Raw genomic sequence first — 27,966 nt, 5'->3', positions numbered from 1 at the left:
AAGGGAAGAATCGGGGTCCACAACAAAATCGCTTAATCGCTTTGCGCCACCGTCCGCAACGGAACACGGGTCGTCCGCCGCCATCACGGTGCCCCCTAGTGTGCATTTATGTCTTTCTCTTTTTCCGTCTCTCTCCGTGATTCGCTACGCCACTTCGTGCCGCGACGTTTTCACGGGCAAACCGAGAGTGACAACTGCCAGTCGTCGGCGCAGTACGTGCTTTACGTGACGACTGACAATTGTCCTTGTGTCATCGCGTGAACACGCGTTTTGTGAAAAATCCTTTATAAGACATCTTATTGCGCGTAGTCGTGTATACCAAGTGTCATAACTATAGTAAAAGTGAGTGTCTTCTGCGAATCTTGGCACAGAGTTGCCAAACATCAACCAAAGTTTAACTCCAGTGGTGATTTTCTTCGAGGGTCAGGTCATGGTAAGGTAAGTGCAACGATAAATTTGTACACTACAATTGTTCACCCCATGAATCATCGATATCATTACATCATAATTCTTAATCATTTCTTTGTTCAACAACGAATGCATTAAATCTACTTATTGTTGTACATTGACACGTCTTAAACAGAATCTTAGATATATACAATAGTAATGGATGAAAAATATATCAATGAACGAATGTTTGAGCAATAATTATTTTGAGGCTTCGATGTGAAAATACTGTCAATCTTTCACAAGCGATATTTTGTACCGCGTTTACGCGTGCTTGTCTTGTATTGTTTTGACTTTCGACCGCTTCGTCTATAGTTCCGCACAGCTGGTCAGTCGCGTGTGCGTACTCGCATAGATGTGCGTGACAATGATCCACGACATTTAACGACCTGTCGCATTCGGAAAGACAAATTAAACGTCCCTCCACGCGCGCCTCGTGGCTTCTCACCATGAGGATTTGGAACAGTTGCCGCGTGCACGTTCGAATCGCTGTCGTCGATTACGGTAGGTCACGTGCACGATAACTGTCCAATAATCAGCGATTACGTATGCGCAGGAAACACTTATTTAATGTTTGCGCGTATAGTATAGCTGTATACGAAGAAAAACATGACTAGCATCTTGTCTTGGCGCAAAATTATTCGTAATACGCAAATCATATAACAAAGATTTTACAAAATTCGTTTTTCTTTCTTTTTTTTTTTAATTTTATCTTTCACAAAAACATCAAGTATAGATTTTTTGTAATCATTGATATAGTATTTATTATTCGCGTTTGACTTTCATCTTTGCGTATATATTATACACAAAGATAATAATACAAATACAGTATACTATAAGTATTTAAATATGTTGTAATGATATCAATGATTTATGCATTAAATTTGAATTACGATATTTAGAGTGACAAAAATTGATAAAAAATTTTATTACTATACAAATTAGAACAATGTAAATGAAAATATTGAATTTAATGAAAATATTCATTAAAATATTAAAAATAAAGTATTGAAAATAAAGATTACGATAAAGACACAAGATCGAAAGAAAAGAAATAATGTCTCGGAGAATAGAATAGAATCTAAGAATCTAGAATGCATCATATTCGAAATCTGTAATTATACATAGAAATTATTTATTAAATCATTGATAGAATTGGAAGAATCATTAATAAGTACGCACTATGTGCACCTGAGATTTTCTCCACGATCGTGCGGCAACCAACGGTTTACCCATACATTGTACCAGCGGTGCCGATGATAAAGAGAAATGCTGCCTAGAAAGCAGGTCTTGACTGAATCTAGGCCACCCTGATGGCGCGTACACATTCTCTACAATTTTACTGTTCCTTCTCTCGGCCTTGCCGCGTTCGTATCCGCCGGGAGAACCATGTATATTTTCTTTTCTCTGCTCTCTCTTCTTCTCGTCTATTTCTTCCTCTCTTTGTCGTTTCTCAATCCCTTCCATTCTATCAGGTTCTCTTTTCCTCTTCTTTTCTCTTTTTCTTTCTTTCCATTTTTTTCTTAGAACGATCCAAGGCTCGAGTTCCGGAGGGCGACTGCGACTGCGTAAGAGATAACGTTAGTAAGCGCATTTAAAAACTTGCAAGTTAAGTTTTGCTCTTAAAAAGAAAAAGAATATATATATATGCAATCAGATTTATTTACAATTCTGATTTCTCTATTTAATAACAATAACGTTTCAAGAAAGGGTAAAAGAAAAAGGGAACGTAAGAGCTATAATTTCAACTTGTACTATCTTTAAAAGAAAACTACGATGAGATCGACTATTTTCTCAAGAGCCCCAAGCGGAATCGCGTGTATATGACTGACAGTGGGGCGATCGAGAGCGACCTAGAAAGGTTTCAAAAGACATTTTCCCGTTCACCCACGTATAAAGCTGCCCTCTCACCGCAAAAGCATAGAGCCACATAACGTGAAACCTCGTATAGTAATTGAGATGGTAAAAGAGAGAGGAAGCGGAGAGACGAACAGATAAAGCCATGTACACGTCGAAAGTGTTAAGAACATAGGGAAAGAGAAAGAGATAGCTATAAATATAACAGATAGAGAAAGAAGGAATGAAACGTGATGGACGCAAAGAACGCAGGAAAAAAAAAAGGAGAACTCGGGTGAATGTATGTTTCTCCGGACAGAGTATATTACACATATATACTATATGAACGTGTGTACTCGTATGCATTTGTGTGCAATGCTGAACGTACGTGCATAGGAACAACGGAAAGTACGGAGCATAATACGGAGAAAACGCTGGTAAAAGGAAAGAGGCCCCTCTGCCTGCCTTTCCAATCGAATCGAACGCCCCTCTCGCCTTTGTCATTTTCTCTTTGTCCTCGTTTTAGGCTTGCCGTTCTCTCGGAGTGCTCTCTTTTCCTTTCGTGCTGTTCCATTCTTTTTCAGTTTCTCTATCTCCTACGAAACCCATAGACAGATTCACACGGAATAACCAAAGAACATGGCCATTCTCTTTTCATCCGAGACCTCTCCTCCTATTTCTCTTCCCCTTCTTCTTCTTCTTCTTCTTCTTCTTCTTCTCCCCTTCTCTTTCTTCGTTCTCTTCTCCATCATTCTGTATTCTCGTAGCAAGCATCGTACTCCCTCGATCCGTAGCAAGCATCTTTGTCGCACCACGAAAGAGAAAAGTACGGAAAGAGGGAAGAGAACGAATGAAAAAAGATAGAAAGAGATGACAAGACAAGAAATTTCTGTTGCTTCGCTCGGCTTTGTCCAGTTTCTCTCTTCACCCTCTCTAACTTCCCACGTAGCATCCTGTCTACCACCCTAACCTCTCTTTTCTTTCTTTCCTACGTTTCGATCTGCCTCTACCCACCTTTTCCTTTTCCTCACCGCCTCCTTCCCATGTTCCCCTTCCTCGATAACCTTCTTCGTCACCGCCACCTCCAGCTCTACCTCCACTTCCACCTCTACCTCCTCCTCCTCCTCCTCCTCCTCCTTCTCCTCCTTCTCCTCCTCCTCCTTCTCCTTCTCCTCCTTCTCCTTCTCTTTTTCCTTCTCCTCTACAATCTTCTCCGCTTGCTCGGTCGTCGTCGTCGTCGTCGTCGTCGTCGTCGTCGCTGCTACCGCCGCCGCCACCGCCACCGCCGCCGCCATCGCCACCGCCACCGCCATCGCCACCGCCGCCGCCACCGCCACCGCCATCGCCACCGTTACCATCGTCGACGTCGTCGCTGTCTCCTCCTTCACCTTCGTCCCCTCTTACCCTACTCATCGGAACCGATCTTTTCCGCTGGCAACCCTCTTGCCTTTCTCTCCGCACTCTCTGTATTCTCCGTTCCTCGTTCCAATGTATACATACATATATCCTATTTCTTTGAAACCGCGCAAATAGAGAGGGCAAAAAATGTAAGAGAAGGAAAGAGAGAGAGAGGGAGAAGGGAACTTTCTTGATCGATTATTCCGCCTTTTTGTTTGCAACTTATTTACGAGACAATCTTTCACCTATACGGATCGACTAAAATTACGCGAAAATTACCAAATTACCTTTTCTCGAAAGTAATCATTATTCGATTATAATAAATAATACAATTGGAAATGAAACACATTATTATTTTTTTTGATCGTCAATAAATATAATTTTAAGGATAGCGAAATTCGAAATAAAAAATGTCTCGAAAAGATATTTTGACTCATCAGTTTACACGCGATCATTTCTACGCATATCTGAACACTTGACTGATACGTATACAGAATCACGTCATAAACTTTCCGTTCCACTTGGAAACAATTTAAATGCACGGTGTACATGCACCCGAGAAGAAAACCGTATTGCTCGGCGATTAATCGCGTTTAAAGATCGTTGTTCGACACAGGCCGATTCCGCATCTGACTCACTCGCGTTATTCTACTCTTTCAACCTTCCCTTTCTCTTTCTCTCCTCCTTCCCTCCTTCCCTTCTCTCGCACTCTCCCGTTCTCGCACTCTCCCGCACTCATCCGTTCATTACGTCCCTTCTCCATTGCCGTCTCAAAAAAGCAGTTTTGCCTCTCTTCCCTCCTTCTTTCTCTCCCCAACCTTTTTTCCCTTCTCTTCCTCTTTCTCTATCTCCCCCTTAGATTCTCGCTCGCGTTCCCCTTATCTCCGGAGTTTCTCATTGTCTGAAAGGGCCATCTGTCCCCCGGCTTTTTCATCCTCCGCTTTCATCCCTCCGCTGTACACGAACACACAAAGAGACTCTCTTATCCGCTGTTCACCACCCCCTCTTCACCCTTTCTCCCAACTCCCTTCTTCTTCGTTGCTTCCGTTCAACCGACTACTCCTGCGCATCCTCGTTGCTCCTTTCTCTTTCCTCGAAAACTTAACCAGGTACCTTCGCCGGCTAAATAGTAGTGCTACTATTGATAATCGTCACGAGACAGACGGATGGAGAAAGAAACAGAGGGAGTGAAAGGAAGGGGGGAGAAAGGGAGGGGAAGAGAGAGAACAACGTAGCAAAATTGAGACTTTTTTTGTAACTATTTTGATTATTATATTTATTTAGTTTAGTTTTATCGTAATCGAAAGTGGTACGAAGAGGATTTTTTTTTTTTTTTTTATTTAGAATAAAATAAAGGGAAAGAGGAAAAAGGGGAAAGTAATATTTCGGTAATATTGGAAATTTAAGACAATCGGCAATCCGTATTTCCGGATTTTAGCGAAAAAGTATCAAAGTTAAAGTGCATAGTAAAGAAAATGTTACAGGAGAGAGGAACTTTTTTTATTCATGACACGAATGGTGGTTGTTCGATAGCCGTAGAATCGAATGAACGGGAAAAAAATTGTGCACCCTCGTAGTTAGGGAGAAGAGATCCCTCTGGGCAAGCCACGTGCGACCTTGGACAAGTCCACGTCACCCTCTTACGTTGCACCCTTCGAAGGGACGCAACCCTGATCACGTGGATCCCGGGGGTGGTTTCTAACCCTCGTTTATCCTTGTTCCATAAGAGCGAAATAAAAAAAAAAAAAAGAAGAGAGAGAAAACGTACGCTATATCGTCATATACGAACGAGGAGGATGCGTGGAACAGAAGAACAGGTTGCGTATTGCAAGCAATACTTGTTCCAAGTATTTTTTCTTTCTCAAGAGAGAAACGTTTAAAGGAAAAATCGGTATGCACGATTCATTTGACCGCAATATTTTAGAAATAATCTCTCTACTAAAAATTACTATTAATATATTACCACGCAACCAAGAGACCAACGATTGCCAACGAACTACGATAATAAAATAGAATATTGTAAAAAAAAAAAGGAAAAAAAAAAAAAAAAAAAAGAAAAGAAAATAAATGCGAGAAGATAATGAATTATTTTTCAATGACCGAAGGTCAACCGGTCGAGGGTTAATGTAAACAAGTTTACACGAGATATTCCGTCAAATAGATATTCTTTCTTAGAGGACGACGAAGGACGATCGAAAACAGAGTCCCGACACAGAGGGCATTTTTCTTTTCTCCTTTCTTGCACATCTCCACGTGTCGATTCCTCCGCTCTCGTTTGCTTCCAGTGAAATTGGCGTTTCCGGGTCTCTCTCTACTCCCCCCCTCTCTCATATCTCGCGGCTCGTTCCATCTCCTCTCTCTCTCTCTCTCTCTCTGTCTATCTTTCTCCCTCTCCTCTCCTCTCCTCTCCTTTCCTTTCCTTTCCTTTCCTTTCCTTTCCTTTCCTTTCCTTCGAAAACGGCGTCAGAGGGTAATGGGAGGGGGATGTAAAGGTGGTAGGAAGAACGGAGACAACATAGGCAGCCACTGTACAGTATATACATGTATATATACGACTGTGCTGTTTCAAGTGGTAGGGCGAAGAGGAACAGGTGAGAGGCCGAGAGAGCCTGGTTCTCTCGGAAAGGTGAACGGAGAGAAACGAAGAAACGAAGGGCATTTGGAATGCGGTACTGTTATGCCTTACGGTACAGACAGGACGGAAATTAGGACTGCTTCGACTCGTTGACCACTGTTGTTCCTTATTCTCCTCGTTCGTACTCCTCGTTTGTTTATCCTTCTCTCTCTCTCTCTCTCTCTCTCTCTCTCTCTCTCTCTCTCTGTCTCTGTCTTTCTTTAATCCTACGCCTTTCAGTTCTACAGACATACGAATGAAAAGTTCGCGAAAGTGAAGTGACCGGAAAATATTAACGAAACGATCGACTACCTTTCACCACCTCGCGTTCGATATTCCAAAGAATCGATAGAAATCGTTTCTTATACCGGTGATTGAATTGCTACGATATCGATGTCCTTTCGTCTAATCGATGATTAGAAAAATAGGCATTTTTGGAAAATCGAAAACCTTCAAGAATCTACGAAGCCTGGCCTCGCATCGCGTTATTCTACTATTATCTACTATTATGCTATTATATTGTTATATTTATCGAAATATTTATTATATTTATTTATATGATTCCTTGATAAAAATGCTCGTGTAACCTCGATGATATTGCAAAAAGCAATTTTTATATAGCAATACTGATCAACAATTGGAATCGATCATCGAACAAGGTTTATATATTTCAAGGTGACAATATGTGTGCGAAAGAGAATTCGAAATCCGTTCGAATAATTATTGAAAATTTGCGATACGTTTCTAATGAAAAGGAAATAAACAAAAGGACGAGAAGAAAGGAAAGATGGCGGAATTTAATCGATATATATAAATTTGACTGAAAGGTTCGGCGCTTTATCAGCCGCGCCTTTTCCATGGATGGAAAAGGAACGAGAATATGGAAGGCGAAACGAGGCGAAGGAAACTGTTCTGGAAGATTTCAGAACGTTCCCTCTAGAAACGCGCGGTTCTGGGTGGAAGAACCGAAGGCAGGAGGGGAGAAGCCGTTTCCGCTTACGTTTTCCCGGAGAAAGAGCTGGTTGGTCGTCTCGAGGATGACGGTACGACGGGTACGATGGTACCACGACGACGAAAGGAAAAAGTCCGAGAAGAGCCGAGGAAGAACGTCGATAACGTTGGAAAAACGTAAAACGCGCACCGACCAGGAGGAAAAGGAAACGCGGCGTGTAGTATAAGGAGAGGAAGAGAGGAGAAAGAGAGGAGGGTAGAAGCTTGCCATCGAGCGAGAAAACGGAGTGGCTGGTGCGGTGTAGAGAGAGAGAGAGAGAGAGAGAGGGAGAGAGGGAGAGAGAGAGGGAGAGGGAGAGGGAGAGAGAGAGAGCGGAGGAGAGGATAGGATGGGAGAGGAGAGTCGTGGAGAGAGGAGAAAAAGAGAGAAGGGTGGCGGAGACCGTGGAAGAAAAGGGGCCACGAGAAAATAGCGTCTTCGCCTCGTGGGGAGGGAACGAGGGAACGAGTAAATGGAGCCAACGCGCGGAGAAAGAGGGAAGGAGAGACGAGGAGGGTCGAGAAAGAAACGACGAAACGACCGAGGGACAAGGAGGGCCAGAGAAAAGAAAAGAGGGAGATGGAACGATAGAACGATACGAGGGTAGAAGAAGAGGGGGGAGCGCGCGCTCGTCTACTCTCCACGAATGGCAGAGAGACAGACGGGAAAAAGAAAGAGGATGGGATCCGAGGGAGGCGAGGTGAAATTGGACACAAAAAGCTCGAAGAAAAATTGAGATGAATCGTGGAAGGGAAGATGGAAGGGAGGATTCTCTGAAAGGGAGAGACCAACGCAGTGTCCTTCTTCGAGGCCGCGAAAGAAAGCGTGAACGCACGAGGGATGAACATCGTTCATCGATACGATATATTATGCGGTATATTATTGCCAATTTTAGTCATCGTTTAACGAGACTCGATATTCCGTCCGCTCTGTCTCTCTCTTTCTCTCTCTTTCTCTCTCTATATATATCTCCTTCCTTCTCTTCCCGTCCTTTTCTTCTTCTTGTATTCGCGCGACTCGCCATTTCAAAACGCGTATACCATACAACCACACGGTTCACGTTGTTACTGTTGCCGTTGCTGTCGTCATTGCTGTCCCTCGTGTCGTTATTGTGCTACCGTTACTGCTGCTACGAATACGTCGATCGTGTAAGTGAACGCTGTTGTGCTCTGTCTAGTTCTCTATATGCTCCTATACAAGGTGTTCCAACAATGTGGGAATACTGATTAATCAGAAGATTAATCTAGAGGTAATTTCAATTTTAATTTTCCTTTTGCAAAAAAACTTTTCGTTACCTCTTTTGTTACCGAATTATTAATGAAAAACATCGGCCAATCGTGGAGCGCGTAAACTAGTTAACTCGTGAGCGGTAGCGTTGGATACGTGCCGCCGAACGCAAACAAGCCCGAGCAACATGTGTCGAACAAATAATTCTGTCCAATGTAACAAATGTTTTTTTTAATCGAAAAAATTATATTGAATTATATCTTCATTCAGGAATAATGAAACTAATTAATCAATATTCGTATAAGATATTCGTATCCTCCCCTCCTTATCATCCTCCTCTTCCTCTCCCTTTTTATCGCGCTCCTCTTTCTCCCCTTCTTTATCATTTTCCCTTTTCCCCGCTTCTTTATCATCCTTCTCTTCTTCCCCTTCTTTATCGTCCTCCCTTTCCTCCCCTCTTTTATCATCCTCCTCTTTCTCCTCTTCTTCAAATATACATCATTCATCGTTCATTTCGTTAGAAAATTTCGTTTCGTATTCGTCTTTTTACACCGCAATTTCAAATAATTCGCGATCGGCCAGCGTTTTTTGTTAACAACTCGTTAACAAAATCGTAATAAAAGCTCGTCGCAAAGGAAAATCTTCACTCGAAATTAATTCCCAAGAATCTTCGATTAACCTGTCGATCCCCCACATTTTTTGGGACACCTTGTATATCACCTTTTTTCCATCACCGTATCTTTATTCGCCATACCTTCTCGCGAGTGACGCGCGCGCTCTCGTTTACCGTGTCCCGCTCGAGTAGCTTAGCTTCTCTTTACCCTCGTTGCTTCTTTCACGGTCAACATTTACGCGGGGAAACGCACCGACGAAAATGCTTATATTCTACGCTTTTCTATCCTGCATCCGTTCGAATTAAAACGAGAAGAATCGTTACTCGATTTCGTAATTTTCAACACGTGGATAACAAGGATATATTGGAATAATAATTCGTTGAAAAGATAGATACGGATTACGTACGTAATAGTGAAACGTTATCGATCGATGTACACGTAAAACGGATCGACGAAGCGAGAAAGCGTATCGATCGATTCGCTCAGGCACAAACGATCAATCGCGATCGTTCGTTATATTTCCACCATACTACGCTTCTCTACTTTTTATTTCACAAAAAAATAAATAATTCAAATGATGCGATTTTTCATTTCGTCGAATAAACATAGGAACATTGATGTAATTATTATATTAATTATTATATTAATTATTATATTAATTATTATATTGATTGAAATTATAATACAATTTGAAATTTTCAACGAGAAGATTGTACGCGAAATTGTACAATTGTTTCGAATATTTTAATTAAATTAAAATTTCGCAAATCGTTGAAAAAATCGGACCCATGAACGGCACGCTTTCCGTGCAAGACAAGAGATTAGAAACAGTCTCCTCTTTTCTTTGAGTCGCATTACATCCGGTTTTCTCTTAATTCGATCCACCACTTTAATCCTTCCTCTCCTCCATTTTCTCCTCGATTATTTTGCATATTTTATTCGAATCGAATTTATCTCAACAAATGAATCGACAAAGTCGTCTTATGCGTAACAATTCGACAGACGATTTTTACAACGAATTTTATAATATAGCAGAAAAATTCGCATGAATGTATATATTCGAGGAATGAAAAATACGATAGTTCAGACGTACGAGAGAAATTAATGCAATTTCGTAATACGTACATCTAATCTTAAATTTGCGTTTGCCAAAACTACCAAATTTTTTCATTTTTTTTTTTCTTTCTTCTTCCAATTATTATTGGAAATTTGAAGATGGCGATTAAACGTAAAGCATAATAATTCTATTCAAAGAATTAAATAGAACTTGATATGAATTTAAAAATATCAAACGAAATGTACAAAGAAAAAATGATTTATTTGACTACAATACCTTTGAGGAAAAAAAGATATCAATCGCGAAATAGTCGTGCGAAGGCCACGGGATTCGAGGTCGAGGAAACTTGGTCGAATCGCTGTTGACTATCGGTTTGTTTATTAACGTTAATTATCGATTCTTCGTATACCGATTAATCGAATCTCAGGCATATCTATTCGTATTGTACGTATATCGTATCATTATACATGGACGGCTTGATGCCTAACTCTTTTCGTAGAAATCGTGAATAGGAATATACATGTGTAAAACATCGTTAAAGATAAGAGAAAGTGGCAAAAACCGATTGGTAATTAGACCAGGTATGTTTATTTATTGTGCACTATCTACGACCTTCCTTAATATCTACCGCAAACTAATTCTGAGTGAATATTAATTAACACGTTCGAGACCGAGTTGATTCAAACAAGAGATCCAGCATTTGTATCATCGATATTAATTATCTCTTAAAAATCGTTTCATTAAGAAAACATTAGAAAACAAGATATATACATATATATATACAGTCAGAGATCAAGAAATGTGAATTAAATTATTCTAGAACAATTGCAAAAAATACGAATATACATAAAAAATCTAATCATCGATAATATCGGTAATTCGAATCATAACCGAGGAAAAAAATAACGAAGCGAGAATAACTGTTGTCAAAATATACATTCGATTCTTGCGAAAATGTTAATTCCGAGGGAACAACGTTTCAATCCTTGCGATTGAACGATCGAAATTACTTCTACTTCGTAACGAGGTGATTTGTCTCGAGACTTGTCGGTGGTGGCGCGGCGTATCCATATGCGATATGAAACGGAACCGCGGACAGGGCAACGCTTGGAGAGAGAGAAATCGGTGAACGAAGAGAATCCGGAGGGGAATGGAAGGAAAGAGGCGCGAAATGAGTGGAGAGCTTAAAGTTTTTCACGTTATCGGCTCATGTCTAAGCAACTGATAAAAGTCCGTGTTCCTACGGATAGATAACGGGGAATGGGCCGTATAAAGAGTCACATAGATAGAGGCAGATAAAGCACGGTCCACGGAACAGGTGAATGTTACGAGACAGACCAACGCCCGACCTTCTTCGTCGCTTTTGCAGTGTCGCGTTCATATAGTACATATCGTTCACTTTTTTTCCGTGTACATACACACACACACACACACATTGTTTATTACCGGCTTCCTTCTCGTTGTGTCTTCTTTTCGTTTTTCCCTTTTTTCTCTCTCTCTTTCTCTCTCTCTCTCTCTCTTCCCTTCCTCCCCCCCCCCTCTCCATCGTCGAACGGTTGTCGAGAAACGTTGTTCACGCGTTATATAGAAGGTTCGTCGTAAACGTTGCTCGTTTGTCCGCTCGTTGTTCATCGCGTGCGTCACTTGTCGACTTGCTCGATCTTCGAATCCGTAATCCATCGAGATCTTTTCGATCGTCGAGATCGGCAGACGATCGAATCGCGAAAGTGTTTCTTGATTTCGTTCCATCACGAGGAGGCGCAGACAGGCCAGTTGTTTGTTACCGCTTACCAACCGTTTCGTTTATTATCTCCTATTCCCCGCCTTCCACTCGATTCGTTCCACAGAAACCGATTCCCTTATCCAATTTCTTTACCCATCTTTACCCTTCTTCTCTTCTCTATCGATTTATTCTCACGCCCTTCCCTTTATTTTCTTCACCTACCGCAAATACGATCTCCTCTCCTCCCCGCGCCTCTTAGTTACTTTTCGTAGCTGTGCCGGAAAGGAAAACGAATATTTCATGGAGACGGATCGTTATTGGGGCGTGCACTACAGGTACTGTCCCGCTTTACGGATCGATTTAAAAGAAGGAAGAAGGGTACCGTTCCAAGGAACAAGATCGTATCGTGGCTCGTGCGACTAAAGGACCAAGTTAGATCTTCTTTACGAACCGACACCACCGGTTTTTCCCATTTTTTTCCGATCGAATTCGAAATTTCGCGCGGATCGAACAATTCTGTTTTGTTTACCTGTTAAAAATGATCGTTAACCTGATCTTTTTGTTGCAGCGGCGGCATGGCCGGGCAGCACTACTGCCTGCGCTGGAATAACTACCAATCAAACATGACGTCCGTTTTCCATCAACTACTTCAAACGGAAGCTTTTGTCGACGTTACCCTGGCATGTAACGAAGCTTCCTTAAAAGCGCACAAAGTAAGTGAATTCCGAGAAGAAATAAACATCAGATTTACTTGATCTCAATAATCGACCGAAATTCATTTTGCTAATCGTCACGATTATTTTTTTTCTTTTTATTTATTTATTTATTTAATTGACATAACGCGTTTGTCTTGTTTGTTTCACAACTATATAGCTTTAGATTGATGTACCGATTTTCTTCTATCTACATTATTGATCGCTCGATACAACTTCTTGTTTGCGCAGGTGGTATTATCGGCGTGCAGTTCCTACTTTCAAAAGCTCCTACTTTCAAATCCCTGCAAACATCCGACAATCATTATGCCACAAGATGTATGCTTCAATGATCTCAAATTTATTATAGAATTCGTCTACAGAGGAGAGATCGATGTTTCGCAAGCAGAACTTCAGGTAAGTCATTGCTCTGTATACATATGTTTTATTAAAAAACGACGAATCATGTGTCATTAATCCTTTATTTTTTTTTTTTTTTTTTTTTTACTATTTCTCTCTATTTTTTTTCTTTCGTTGTTCGGTGTTGTTCGGTGTTGCATTGTTGTCGCGTCTCTATCATTTTATTTATTGAAATAACGTTCTTTGACACTGTAATAACGCATAAAAATTTATTCAGCGAAAGTAATTTGAACCTCTCACTTTCAAACCGTGACGCAAATTGACAAATAGAAATTGAAGAATTAAGATTAAACGATACAAAGAAAAACTTGGCGATACTTTGAACCGCGCAAATAACGCAATCGAATCGCGACCCTTTTCCCCCCTGATGTTGTTCAGAATGCTTGATTAAACGATATAAATGACAAGATGTTCGAAACTTTCTCCTTCCCCTTCCATCCATCGTATCCTAGATAAACACAAACACAACCCTTATAGACCCTTTTTACCGACAGTGCAAGTGAAGTACTCTATTTTCGATATTACTCGTTGAGCATTTGTCCACAAACTCTATATATCCACCGGAGGTTAACTCACTTCATTTTCTACGAAACGATTTCGCCATGAACTGATTCCTAACTTACCGATCCAGATTCATTTGCTCTTTTTTATCTCTATCCAGTTATCGATAGCGTAAATTCTTTTTGAATCTTCTAGATGGCGTAAATGTATCTATTTATCCATTGTTGTTATCCACGTTAACTTTAGATTTGTTTCTGTCGTTTGATTTTGTATCCTTCCTATTTCCGATTATCCCATTTTTTGTTTTCTGTTAATTATTTTCATTTTAAGTTATTATATAATTAATGTAAAAAAATCTAACAAATAACGAGCGTTTCTTCTCAATCCGTTTTAATACTTCTTTTATTCGCAAATCCAATTTTGCGTTAAAATTAAATTATATATCAGAATTATATGAAATTAAGTGAAACATTCATCGATAATAATTACTTGCTTACGTATTTGTAAAATGATACAAATTTACAAATCCGAAAGTAACATATCGACTTATTATTATCGAATCTTTTTATATTTTTATATGAAGATACATTTTTATGATGAAGATACATAAACTAGTTAAACATTTGAGTCGAATACACCATTGTGTAACGAATAGACATTACGATTCAATCAAAAACCAAATTTAAATTACAGAAAAAAAATTACATGATAGCATTGACAAATGCTCAAACAACTATCTCTTTATTAAAAATATAAGAAAAATATAACAAAAATAATCTTCATTGATATCATTAGTTTTCTCATAATAAAAATATTTGTTTAATCTAGTTCGATTGTAATAATATTTATTCTTTGAATGCAAAAATTGTTCGAAATTTCAATTTCATCACATGAGAAGAATAATGTTAAAAGAAACTGTTTCGGTAATATTATACTATTATATTTTATTTACATAAGTATTTGGAATATCAACGATATTCATAACAAATAGATAAAACCAGAAATGATTTTAGAAAAGCAATTATTGTTTGATGTTAATCGAAATAAACGATTTTTATTTAATATGGTAAGAGTAAAGAAATAGTTGATAGGGAATAGAATGAATTTGGATTTTCTGACATATTAATATGAATATGAGGGGAATTGGTGAAGGAACGAATTATGGCTGTCCCCTCCCTCTCTAAGAAATACCGGATGGTAAAACCCATCCTTTCCGTGAACCTTGACGAGTGATGCTTTACCATCTCCAGCATCACGCGTCATCAGCCAGATATGCTTCGAGGTATCTTTACACACGTGTTGATTATTCTTCAATGCAATGCTTATATCTATCTATATATCTATCTATATAATATTCATATATATATATATATATATATTCATATAATATATGTAATATAATATAGTAAAATTTTTCCTTTGAGACTCTTTTTTTCGCATGATATGCAATTTTTAATATTATAATTATATTGTCAAAACTATATTTTTAATATTAAGAAATTATTATTGGTTTTATGACTTATTAATTGCTAATGTTATAATATAGAGCACTGATAATATGCAGAACTTTTTATTATTTCATAAATATTCGTAATATTTATCATGTTGCACTATAATAAATCTCTGGAAAATCTATTAATCTTATTGACAATAAACTTTCACGCTTCCAAAGTAAGGCGATATATTTGAAAAAACAAGTTGGTAACTTGTAAGCGATGTTTTGAGCTTCGTTGTTTCGCCATTTTTTATCTTCTTTTTAAACCGCTCCGTGAAGCAAAACGTGTTGGCACGCAATAATGCTCACGTCCCTAATCGATGTTGTTCATCCAAACTTTTGTACGTGTTCATTTTCGTTTCAAACGATTGTGATTCAGAGTTGTAATAAACTTTAGTGTAATAAGCTTGTGAAGATTAATTAAAAATTAATCTTTTTTATTTATAACGATTCTTTATATTCTCATTTTTATTTATATTCATTATTTCGGTTTCAAAAAGTTGGCACGAAATTCAAAATATTGCCAAAGACAAAGAGAAATCCAATTTAATCCAAGAAAGGCTTTGTGTTTCATTTTCAGAGAAAAACTTATGAATATAGCCATGCCCAACGCGTGGTTCTTCGACTCGTTGTCCTTGACACAAGAATTAACAATAAGACGACAACTTATACGTATACGTATTCGTATATATATGTGTATCAAAATACACGTTACTATTATTAAATACTATTTATTAGGATAAATCAGATCGTCGATCTTGATTTTGTATTGATCACATTTGATATAAGTTTCAATTAGTCTCTCGTGTCAGAAAGTTATTGATTATTGAATTGTTCTTGATTATTGAATGCAATTAATGATAAAATCAAATTAGAAATAATGAGAAGAAAAAGAAAATAATAGTATATGATTTATATATTTGCTTATACTATACATATACATATAGGGCGAGTATCTGAGGCATAAGGATAGTATTCTCTACTGACCTCGTTCTCCATCCGTATCTCCTTTCTTCGACTTGTCGGCGAGAAATTCAGTAAGGGCTCCGTAAGATAGAAAATGAAAGAGAAATGATAAAGAATCACTTATTATCATTTATTATTTCTATCGTTACTTTGAATTTGATTTAGCGAAATTCACTTTATAATTTTTATAATTTTTAAATTTTTCAAATTTTTAATTGCGAATATATATATTACAGATATAATAAGAAAAATAATTCTGGGAAGCAATTCGATTGTACGTTTTAATCAGATCGATAACACTAATCGATATTCGATATTTATTGTATGTGTGCGTATATTTATATATGTATTGAGATTCGAAATTTATAATTCTAAAATAAAATCAGATTCGAAATTTATAATTCTATAAAAAAAATGAGATACCCGATAATCACGAATTATACGATTCGTTAGTTACTTGCTGTACGAACTACATATCGATACATTGCAATCACATTATTTCTTGCATTGGTGCGCGACCCAATCGTTAAACAAAAGTAATGAAAAAGGCGCGCCGATAATCGTGAATGCCGATGCGTGATATGTGTCTAATTGGAAGGGTTACAATCGCAACCTGGATCGGTCTTCGCGTTTCTGATCAAACCTGTGTCGGCTACATGTAAATTAATCGTAGTTGTAACTAATAATTTTCTTCTGTGGGGGAGTCAGAGGGGTGCAAGTACAATACGCCAAAGCAAGCAACGTAGCGTGATTCGCACAACAACGTTCGTGATCGTGCTTTCTTTATTCCTCTTAATAGATGCAAACTAGAAGAAATGAGAAGAGAAGACAAGAAATGAGAAGAAACGTGAAGAGAAATGCGGCGAAGAGAGAGGAGGAGGAGAAGAAGAGGCGGCAAAGAGGGAAGAGGGCTAACGGCAATGTCGAACGGGGAGAAACAAGAGAATTCGCGCTTCTTCCGTCGACTTTAGACACGCGGTTTCTACAGTGGCGTGCATGCGTGCGCATAGTTGCACGTCATTCGTACATGCGTGTGCGTAGGGACGACTGGAGCCACAGATTCCCTTTGTCCGCGCAAGCACTACAATTCGCGTCTCGTGTCCTCTCTCTTTCTCGAGCACTTTCCCTGTTCAATCATGCTTTATCTGCCTCTTTTTCTCTCTTCTATTTCTCTGTCTTTCTCATTTGTCTGCCTCTTTTTCTGTCTCGCTTCATTCGGTTCTTCCATCCTTATTCATGGTGCTCGCTCTCCCGAAACTAACTCTTCCCTCGACGACGCATCGTCTCGCTCGTGAGTCGAGTTGTGTTGAATCGAATGGAGTCGAGTCGAATCGAATCGAGTTGAGTTGAGTCGAGTCGAGTTCGTTTCATACAGGGCCGTCCCGAAAGACCGTTACTATTTCATTCAAAAATGACGATAATTTTTTTTCTGTTTCGAGATTTCCTTTATATTTTTATTATTTGATTAATGGATTTATTGCTCTAAAAAACATGAATTAATCGAAAAATAAAATTTTAAGTAGTAAATAATCGAAAAATATTACCATATATATGTTTATTGAGTTTATTATAGCAAACATATATATATATATTTGAGAGAAAAACAATTAAGATTTGTTATTAAAAACGTTTTATATTTTTAGTCTTTTTGTTTTGCGTGAAATTATATTATAACGTATATTACTCGTGGATATTATTATACATCTTTTTATTCGTAATTCACAACCGATTAAAAATATTTATTTGTTCATAGTATACTCGTAACGTATGGAAACCAGGATCCTAACTTTAGGTATACATCACTGGAACGCTCGTCTATTACCCTCTTTTTCTTTCTCTCTCTCGTTCTCTTTCTCTTTTTTTCTCTCTGTTTCTCTTTCTCTATACCATGTATGCACGCATATGTATATATATATATATATATATATAGTCGTGTTCACACGAGTACATAACGCTACCTTTGTCGCGTCGAAGGTAGAGCTACGATTCTGTCCTTTCCCGTTCTCTCGCGAACCTTGCATCTGTCTTCGTCTCGCTGTGGCCAAACGCGTCCTAGGTCTTCGTCTTCCACATTCCGTCTCGTTCGTTTCCGCACAGACTATATTTCTGTTTTCGTTTAGCCGCGGAAAGTCTTGCTCGCTCCCACGGGAACCACTCGTCGATGCTCGTCGCTTAACCGTCAGAGGCGAGCGCGCATTTCTCTCAAACACCGCAGACTTGCCTCTCCGCCGATCCCCGTTCCCACCCCCGTACTCGATGCTCTCTGTCACCCCTCCACCAAACGGACTCCTACCGGCCCGCTCCCCTCGCTTTGCGCCGCTTTCCACCAACCGTCCTGCCACCCGCCGGTTTTCAACCCCTTTCCCCGCTCTCTCAGGGACTGGTCAGGTGCGCTCGCTCGCTTGCTCGCTCCACGCGTACGCTCAATCGCTCTCTGTCCACCGCCGAGCACGCATCCCCCGCGAGTCTCTTCCTCGTTGTACGCGCTCGAGCGCGGATTCAATCCGTCCTTGTTCGTCGCGTCGGCGAATTTCGCGGCGTCCTCCGCCGCCGCCGCCGCCACCTCTTCCTCCTCCTCCTCCGCCTCCTCCTCTTCCTCCTCCTCCTCCTGATACTCCTCTTCCTCCTCGGTTCTGGCTCTGGCTCTGGCTCTGGCTCTGCCGCTGCCGCTGCCGCTGTTTCCTCCCGCTCTTCACCGCGTCCTCTTCATCTCCTCGCTCCTCCGAATGCCGTGCGCCCTCAGCACGGAGCGCCGAATGCCATTTCACTTTCGTTGGGCTTCGCCGCGTAGGAGATCGGGCCCTGCCAGGAATTATCCTCTCGTTCTACGTGGTCGTAACCTCCTCGTACACGGTTTCGTCTGGCTTTTTCACGACGTCGACTCTACTAACGCCGATACCGCCTCGTTTTCTCGTCGTGACTTCTGCGCCTCTTCTTCTTCTTCCTCTTTTTATTTTTTTCTTTCGCTTCTCCTCTTCCTCTTCTACCACCTCCTCTTCCTTCATCTTTTTCTTTTCCTTTTCCAACTCCTCTTCCTCCGCCTCCTCTTCCTCTTTCTTCCTTCCTTTATTCTCTTATTCTTCTTTCTACGTCTTTTCCTTTTTCTTTATTTCCTTCTTTCTTCTCTTTCTTCTCTATCAGCTATTCTACCTTTAATTTCTCTTCTACTTTTTCTTCTTTTCTCTTCCTTTTCTTTCCCCATTTCAATTCTTTCTTTATTTGTTTTTCGCTTTGTTTCTATTCTTTCCTTTTTTCCTTTTTTCCTGCTCGTCGCATATGATCTTTCCTTTGTTTATTTTTCAATCACTCATCAAATTTTCCTTATTCCTTTCTTTCTTCTTTTTTCCTCTCTTCCTATTTCTTCCGTGTACATCTTTACACTTTCAACGAGGGATCATTCATCCACGGAATATTGCAGTCAGGTAAGTGATAAACGATACAACTTCCTTCGCATCGGAATGGAAGACTGTCTTGGGAGACGCGTCGCGTTATTGCTACTTGCCATAGAATGGGCATTGCTCCGATGAACTTCTCGCAACACACAGAAAGAGACAACGGCAAAGGGAGAGGGAAGAAAGAGAGAGAGAAAGAGCGAGCGAGCGAGCGAGCGAGAGAGAGAGAACAGAAGAGAGAGAAAAGGAAGGGAAAGTTTTACATGGATACACGACACGTACTACTACCCGCCGAATCTTGGACGGTCGTATTGTGCACGTGAACTATCGTGGTCGAGATATTTTAGTGTATCAAAGAATAACGTAATTCTTTTATATTTTCGAATTAAAATATTGTTAATTAAATTTATACAGTGATTAATTATCGTGTAATAATTTACGAAGAATACGAGAAACATTGCAATTTAATTCTTAGTGTCTTTCTCTCATCGTGAATGAGATTAAAATGTTCAGAATTCGATCTAAAGTTGATTTGATTGGGACATATTTGAAGTTTACAATATTCGAATAATCCACTTTGGAACAATACACGGATTACGATGCACGCAGCATCGATCAAACGAGTGAAGTGTCGTGCATGCTGTGGAAACAACATGTCGCGCGTAATCGTCACCCTCGATGATTTAATCAGAAGGCATCGCTTGCTCTGATAAACTCAACCGAATCAAAGTATGCGTGCTGCGAGTTTTGACCAGTGATACGTTAAATTTGTGGTTAAGTTAATGAATTCGAGTCAAGTGCATCGAGTCCCGTTGGTCTTTCATCAAAAAAAAAAAAAAAATAGTGGCTACGTGACTTGTACGTTACAAAATTAGCTCTTTCAATTCTACAAGCGGATCAAGCGATCTTCTGCGAATGAACAACAACTGAAGAGTAATAATCGAGTGTATGCGTGTATATAGCTGCATGCGTCCACGCGTACATATAACGTGCGTATAACCTGCGTAACATGTATGCAATGTGCATGTAATGCAAGAGTCCTGTGGAATGTCTATGAAACTGCGCCATCCGCATTATCAGACTTCTCCACTTCATATTCGTAAACATTCGACCGGTACATCTTATCTTGCCCTCTTAAATTTTATTAAACCACTAAATAATCATAAACTAATGCGTACTTTTATTAACTGATAATTAAATTCTCATGCAAATCGAATAATATTCTTGATATAACGTATATAAAAATACGATATAAAAAAAAAAAAAAGAAAACAAAAAATAAAGCATAAAATTACTGAATCAAAAAAGAATTGAAAGAGAGAGAATTTAAAAGAATATATTAAATTGTGAAAATAAAAAATATTTAAAATTACGATAAAATCATAAGTATCGCAAGATTCGACATCTACTTGTTGTTGCAACTTGTTCGAAGAGCACGTGGTAGCGAGAGTCACACTTCCATTGAGAAAGGAGGTTATGTAGCGTGGAGAAGAAGAGAGGAAGGTTATGCTCGTGACGTCCGTTACATTATCAATTCCGTTATGACGCCGTATTCGTAATAGCGGAGACGACCCTACGACCATCTTCAGGGATTCCCCAGTACATTCTCTTCTCTGCTTTTCTTCTCTCTCGTCTCTCTTTCTCTCTTTCTCTCTTTCGTTTCTCTTTCTCGTCTCTCTCTCTCTCTCTCTCTCTCTCTCTCACGTCGCTTTCCCCTTCCTTGGTTTTTCTGCTCTTCTTCTCTAACGACCAGTCTCTTCGTACAGGCATGGTTGTATAACGCATACCTTTCAACCGTCTGCTAGTACAATCTTACACGGACCAAGCCCCCAACCACCCCCTTCACGTCCTTCCTGTTCTCGTGAAACGTTTCCACGGTCGATCTTTTTGCGGATTTACACCTGTTGGACTTCTCTTGTCCTCCTTCTCTCGCCTTCCCTCTTTTTCTTATTTCTTTCTACGAAAGAACTTGAGTTTATATCCTTCTATCATCATCTAAAAATCTTTCGGTAACGCCTTGTTTACTCCTTTCCAGTTTTCATTTGTTTGTTCTTTATTTTACTTTACTTATTTACATTTAAAAAGAGACACGTTTCAATTAACTTCAAACGAATTTTTTTAAATTTATCCTGCATTAATCTCTCTAAATCTTGAATAAATTAAACATTTGTCCAGTTTAGCTTCAACTTGGATAGGAATCAATCGAAAACGAATACGAATGTTCCTCGCTACATCATATCGAGTTCTCGAGTGGCGAGTCATTTCTAGAAACATTCAACGAGAATCTCGTAGTCGTTGTCCGTCGCGCAAAAAGTATAAAAAAGATAGTGTAGATACAATCTTTTTTCTCTTGTCTCGCGTGTCAATTAGTCTGGGATAATTGGTCGGGCGATGCCCTTGAACCCTAAGTATTGATTGGTGAGGTTGGATTCTGCCGGTGGCTTTCCCTCTTGCCTCCGAACCGATGGCACCACCCCTATGCATCCACCGCCGAACCAACCAACTACCCACCCACTCTCTCTAACCCCTGCACCAGCACACGTACAACCCTACCCATCGCCCAGCGTCCGTGGTTCTCCAAATTGCCGTCGCCGTCGCCATCACCCTCGCTCTCGCCCTCCCTCGCCTTCGCCCTTACCGCGACTATCGTCGTCGTTGCTTTTATCGTTTGTTAAAGCTTCGCACCTTTCCAAACGCTTCTTTCTTTCTTTATTCGTTTAATTGAATGCGGACAAATGCACATTTACATTTACTCGTGATGCAATAATCATTTCTTCGAACATGGGATATCGTCATGATTCCAGTTCACATCTATCATTATGGAAAAAAATGAAAAATTATTTGTAAATTGTCAATTGCATCAAAATACAATTTACTTTATTAAAAATTTTAACGATGATAATCACAATGTAATATATACTTATTCTTCCAATATGAAAGTTGGATCATCTTAGAACCGATACTATAAATTTTCAATACTCGTCCAATATGAAGATTCACATGAACATTTTGACCAGGTTATAAACCTATCTTCGTTCTCTGAATTAATGGACAGAGCAAAGTGTGAAAGGATGAAAAAGAGAAAGAGAACAAGACTCTCGGAACGAAACATGAGATATATGTATATACGTGGAAACGGTTGGAAGTCATATCGGTGCCTGTGCCGTCGCGAATGCTGAGAAGAGGATCGGAGGTTGGGGTGGTCGATACGGCCCTGGGGCCGCGACAGCCGCGTCGGAGGCCTCCCCATTCTTCCTGCGGGCGTTTTTACTTCTCTCTCTCTCTCTCTCTCTCTCTCTCTCTCTCTCTCTCAGTTGCTCACTCAATCGCTAGTTCGTTCGCATTTTCTCTTTCTCTTTCTCTTTCTCTCTCCCACTCGATCTCCACTCTGTCTCTCGCTTTCTCGTACATATTTCTCTCCTTCTCTTTCCAGCACTGTGAACCTAGTCATACCTAGCACCACCCAGTTTTCCACCCACGCTCCACGTTTCCAGCCGCCACCAACACCCCCCGGCACAGCCTACCTAACCCCTCCCCCTCTACCTGAACCGCCGCCGCTTCCATCGTCTAACTCTTCCTCTGCTTTCTCACCCCCTCCTAGCCACGTCGTTACCGCCGCCACCGCCACCGCCACCGCCGCCGCCGCCGCTACCATCGCCGCTCTCATACCGCCTGCCTCTTCGCCGACCCCGCCTAATCGCACCACCCCTGCCTTGATTAAAGAACAGAGAACCTCAACTTCAATGCGAACTCGGTCTTGTCCGTTCGCTCTTTTCCTTTCGTTCTCCTTCCATTTCATTTATCTTCCTTCTAAGAAACCCTTCTTCTCGTTAACTTTGTTTTCCCACTTTGTATACATTTCTAACCGTTTAGCGTAAACGTTTCACCATGTATCACTATTGTTCATTTCTCGTCATTTAGATTTGTTTTTTTTTTTTTTTTTTTTTATGAAAGAATATAGAATCACTTATCTTTCTTAATTCGCAATAATTTGTTTATTTTATAATTTGATTATTCCATTCGTTCGTTCCGTACAGGTGTTTCTTTATCTCCTCTATACCTTTTCTTCTTCCCCTTCCTCCTTTCCTTCCTTGTTTAGTTTCCCTTATGTACCGGTTCAAGGTTAAGATCAAGAGGAGACAGGTGGGGTGAATGTCGTAGCCGCGAGGAGAACTGCACGATACGGGTCGACGCACCATGCTGGTGAATCGTCGTACGCCGAAACTGGATCGCGAACACTGATTTTAGACTGTACCACCGCAGAGGGCAATCGCAGGATGAAACCGTATCCGTTGAAACGGAAAGCCGTAAGGGCGACGAGATTATTGCCTAAAATATGCGAGTCTCTCTTCCTTTCTTCCCTTATTTATTTCGAGATACGATTAGTAATATCGTTTCTTTCATTTTCGATTTAATCGACGACTCTTTCTTTCGTTTACGTTTCTTTATCGCGAGAGCAAAATATCTTCGATTCCTAATATTAATTTAATCGCGTTGATTTTTCATCGTGCGAAATTTCATTTAATTATCCGTTTTCTTATCAATCTTTAAATCCGCGAATCGATCGAGTTGCACATTATACTGTCGATATATATATATATATATATATATATATTTGATCTCAAAGACAGTTCGAAGATACGTTTGACTGAATACATTTGTTTACGACCATATGTGTGTGTATGTTACAGTCACTGTTGAAAACAGCCGATCAACTAAAGATCAAAGGATTGTGCGAGGTGCCTGAAAGCAGAGACGGCCCACCCTCGGTAAGTTTGAGCTCACCGCCGAGAGAGCCTGGTACACCTAGGATAAATTTCACCAAGCTGAAGAGGCATCATCCGAGATACAAGAGGCCCAGAACGACGTTCGAGCCTCGTGCCACGGATTCCAGACATTACGATCGATACAAAGAGGAGGAATCGAACGAAAATTACAATTGGGAGCATAAAGAGGTAAGCGTTAATGTCTCGATGAACGGGAAAAACCATTAGAACGAACGATCGTTCTGAACCGTTCTGAAACAGGCGACGCGATCTCATCACGGTCGTCGCTAAATTCGTACCGGATATTTCACAGACCCACATAGACTGGCAACCCGAAGATGAAGAGTGCACGGAGGCAACAGCGGGAGCAGTAGTCTTGGAAACTTGCCAACGCAACAGTAACAATAGTACCATTACCACCGGCAACACCAGCACCACTAGCAATAATAACAATAATAATAATAATAATAATAATAACAACAACGGCGCTAACGACAACGGCAACGGTAACAGTGCGAGCAATAACAACAACGGTAGGTAGTCAATAAAGTGATACGGGCCCCACACCTGAAAATTTTTTGTTTCCTCCGTAATATTATTATTATTATTATTTATTTTTTTTTTTTTTTTTTACCAGCATGCATTAACGTAACTACTACTACTAGATTCTCTCTTCCCTTCCCTCACCTTAATTTTTTTTCATCAACTTACAACGATCGTATGATGGATTTTAGGTGTGGGGCAACTTACCGATTTATAGCAACACAGAGGACAGATCGTTTTCACTTTAAATAAAAAGGTGACATGTTTTGTCATACAGGCCTCGGACATTATGGCCATCATCCGGATCCCGGAGAGGTTGACCTACCACCTGAAACACAACCAACACCACCAAGTGCCACGTTGGTCGGCACTACGATTACCCATTTAAGAGACCCAGATCATCATTCCACAGGTGCAGTTGTTGATTGTAGTTGTATCGAATAGCGTCACATACATTTCGGTTATACGATTGTTATCGTTATTCTTATCGGTGTAACGATCGGGCAAGGTATCAATGTTATTGTTTAATCGTGTAAACTCGGCGTAAATCGTATGGAGGGGATTAAAACCATAGTCGGTCATTAGACAGGGAGGGAATCAAAATAATTGGTCTAATCAGGCTTAACTAGTTGCGATTAGATTTACGTTGCTCGATTCATAACAGCCCACGCAAGCTCGTTTAGTACGTACAGCCAACTTTGCCTTCGATGGCATTCCTTTCATCGAACAACGTCCACGGTGATTTTGATGAAGGCTATGGAGGTGATAGAAACATCTGGTTTGTAACAGTCGGATAAACGAAAAATTAGAAAAGTAGTAATTGTTCCACCGCAATGTCGCTATTCGATATTACGCGACTATTTGAATCAACATCTATTTGAATTGTATTTTTCGTTTAATCTGTTTACAGACATTCAAAATTGTGACAGTGTAAAAATCAAATTCGAAACGTTGCATACGATGGATTCGTCGGACACGATCGATATCGATAGCCACATGTCGGATCGGGCGAGCGTTAGTTCAAAGAACGCGGCTGATAGTGATAATATGATGATGATCACACCAGAGTTACTTGGATTAATGCCCTCTGGAAGTTCTGTTCATTCGGATTCAGGCGAAAATAATTCAAGAGGGCATTCTGGACAATCCAGCTCTCATCACCATGGCTCAAAATCATGGACTCAAGAGGATATGGATGCTGCTCTGGAAGCATTGAGAAATCATGATATGAGTCTTACGAAAGCTTCTGGTAATTCAAAAGCACGCAACATCTTTTTCCGCTCGGCTAATATACTCGAGCCTACGGTTAGTCTGTTTTCAGCGTTCTCCTATTTAATTCAGTGGTCTCGCGATCATTTTAGCAACGTTCGGTATACCCTCGACGACCTTGTGGCAAAGAGCGCATCGGCTTGGCATCGATACTCCAAAAAAGGATGGACCTACTAAATCATGGAGCGATGAGAGTTTAAACAATGCGCTTGATGCATTACGAACGGGCACAATATCGGCGAACAAAGCTTCAAAAGCGTTTGGCATACCATCGAGCACCTTGTACAAAATCGCGAGAAGAGAAGGCATCAGATTGGCTGCACCTTTCAACGCCAGTCCTACTACTTGGTCACCAGCTGATCTCGATCGCGCCCTCGAAGCGATACGTTCCGGTCAAACGTCTGTGCAAAGAGCGTCCACGGAATTTGGAATACCAACAGGAACGTTGTATGGTCGATGCAAAAGAGAAGGAATAGAACTTAGTAGGAGCAATCCTACACCATGGAGCGAAGATGCTATGACCGAAGCTCTCGAAGCTGTTAGGTAAAAATTATTCGTATTGATTTATAGATAACGATTTTTTCTTTTTTATCTATTTTTCTCGAATATATAAATAGACAGTAAACGTATGTGATGATATATTGTATATTATTCATGATATCGAGTGATTTTTAAAGAAATATATGATTTGATTGTTCGTAATTTTTTAGGTTAGGTCATATGAGCATTAATCAAGCAGCAATTCATTATAACCTACCGTACTCTTCTTTATACGGTCGTTTTAAGAGAGGAAAATACGAAGAACCAACAGTTGGTGAGATATCTCAAGACGGTAGCAGTCCCCATTTCCATCAAAGTCCAAGTCAAAATCATTCATCTGCCGTACCGGATCAAATGCCGTATCAAGGCAGCTGAAACTTGCCTCTTTATTAGAATGGTTTAAGTTAATTTTAAATCCTCGAATTCCTTACTGCAATTTTGCAATCGATATTCGCTCTTTGAACGAAGCCAAACAATATGAACGACTATAAATGTCATCGACCAAAAGCGTGTTATATCACAGAAACGATTGACGAACAAATTCTTCTCAACAATTTAATGCCGAAAGCAGACTTGTGGGATTGTAAAATAATACGATGATAATCGAAAAACTGGAACAGAATTGAATTAGTTCCAGAAACATGATGATGTCGCGAAGAGTGACCAGATGATGGACGAAAAATATATTGAGAGATGTGCAGTATTACAGATGGATCATCATAAGCAAATATTATGTACATTGTATAACTGTTACGTCGAATCGGACACGTAGAATTTAATTATAATTTATAAGAATTATTTATAAAAAAAAAAGTTGTACAGTATCGGGATAATACCGATAAACCTACCATAGCATATAAGTTGCCGATACAATGGGCCAATATGAGAGAATGTTAAATATTCTACAGTCGATTAATAACTTCGATAATAACTTCGACGTTTCAATCGATTTTTATGCAATTATCGTAATTTTTATGTCTCCTTAATCGACCACATTTTTTTTAAAAAAATTATTCAATTTCGATATCTGTCATGCAATTAATCGTTGTTATATACAATATCCGTTTTAATAAAACAGAAAATTGAGAAAAGAAAAGATATCATGGATAAAAATAAGAAAAAAATTTTATTAAAAATCTTTCTGCATTTATATAAACTAAACTAAACACAACATATAATTGATTTGAATTTTCAAATTGTACGATTAAATTATTCTGTTAGATCTCATCTAGAATTTATTTTCAGAAATATCGTACATATATTTTCTATTGTTTTTTTCTCCCTTTATATTTTATGAAATTTTATGAACTTTAAGAACTGAATAGAAAATATTGAATATAAAAAGTATTTTCGGATTTTCTTAGAGATGCGAAAAACAAACATGAATTAAAAGGAAGATACATCAAGTTTCCGGAAATTTAATCTGAAGACAAGATTTTTGAAGACAAAGATACTTTTCTTGTTCGACTAAACTG

At 39.6% G+C, this 27,966-nt stretch overlaps 2 protein-coding genes across 7 annotated transcripts; one reads left to right on the top strand and one right to left on the bottom strand.

The window, feature by feature from the left end:
• Window positions 1-9: 9 nt before the first annotated feature.
• On the top strand, window positions 10-27,673 carry LOC122713258 (protein bric-a-brac 2-like). 6 transcript variants are annotated; one of them, XM_043933517.1, is made up of 9 exons: window positions 10-438; window positions 12,476-12,620; window positions 12,852-13,016; window positions 24,065-24,328; window positions 24,453-24,672; window positions 24,939-25,094; window positions 25,593-25,931; window positions 26,044-26,494; window positions 26,662-27,673. In XM_043933517.1, exons 1-9 carry the CDS (start codon window positions 431-433, stop codon window positions 26,864-26,866), a joined length of 1,953 nt encoding a protein of 650 aa, XP_043789452.1. In that variant the 5' UTR covers window positions 10-430; the 3' UTR covers window positions 26,867-27,673. The 6 variants fall into 6 exon arrangements, with proteins under 6 accessions (XP_043789452.1, XP_043789453.1, XP_043789451.1 ...); XM_043933518.1 differs by lacking the exon at window positions 10-438 and adding an exon at window positions 11,532-11,568; XM_043933516.1 differs by lacking the exon at window positions 10-438 and adding an exon at window positions 11,642-12,242 and having other exon boundaries at window positions 24,960-25,094.
• On the bottom strand, window positions 1,615-3,641 carry LOC122713259 (cilia- and flagella-associated protein 251-like). Its single transcript, XM_043933522.1, has 3 exons — window positions 3,605-3,641; window positions 3,298-3,523; window positions 1,615-2,011 (listed from the first exon to the last, which is right to left on the bottom strand). Exons 1-3 carry the CDS (start codon window positions 3,639-3,641, stop codon window positions 1,615-1,617), a joined length of 660 nt encoding a protein of 219 aa, XP_043789457.1.
• Window positions 27,674-27,966: the final 293 nt, after the last annotated feature.

This window comes from Apis laboriosa, unplaced genomic scaffold, assembly GCF_014066325.1.
Source record: "Apis laboriosa isolate Shangri-la unplaced genomic scaffold, ASM1406632v1 scaffold23_cov150, whole genome shotgun sequence".
Classification (NCBI taxonomy): Eukaryota; Metazoa; Arthropoda; class Insecta; order Hymenoptera; family Apidae; genus Apis; species Apis laboriosa.
Note: the sequence above shows the minus strand (reverse complement) of the source record. Positions and strands in the feature narration are given on the sequence as shown.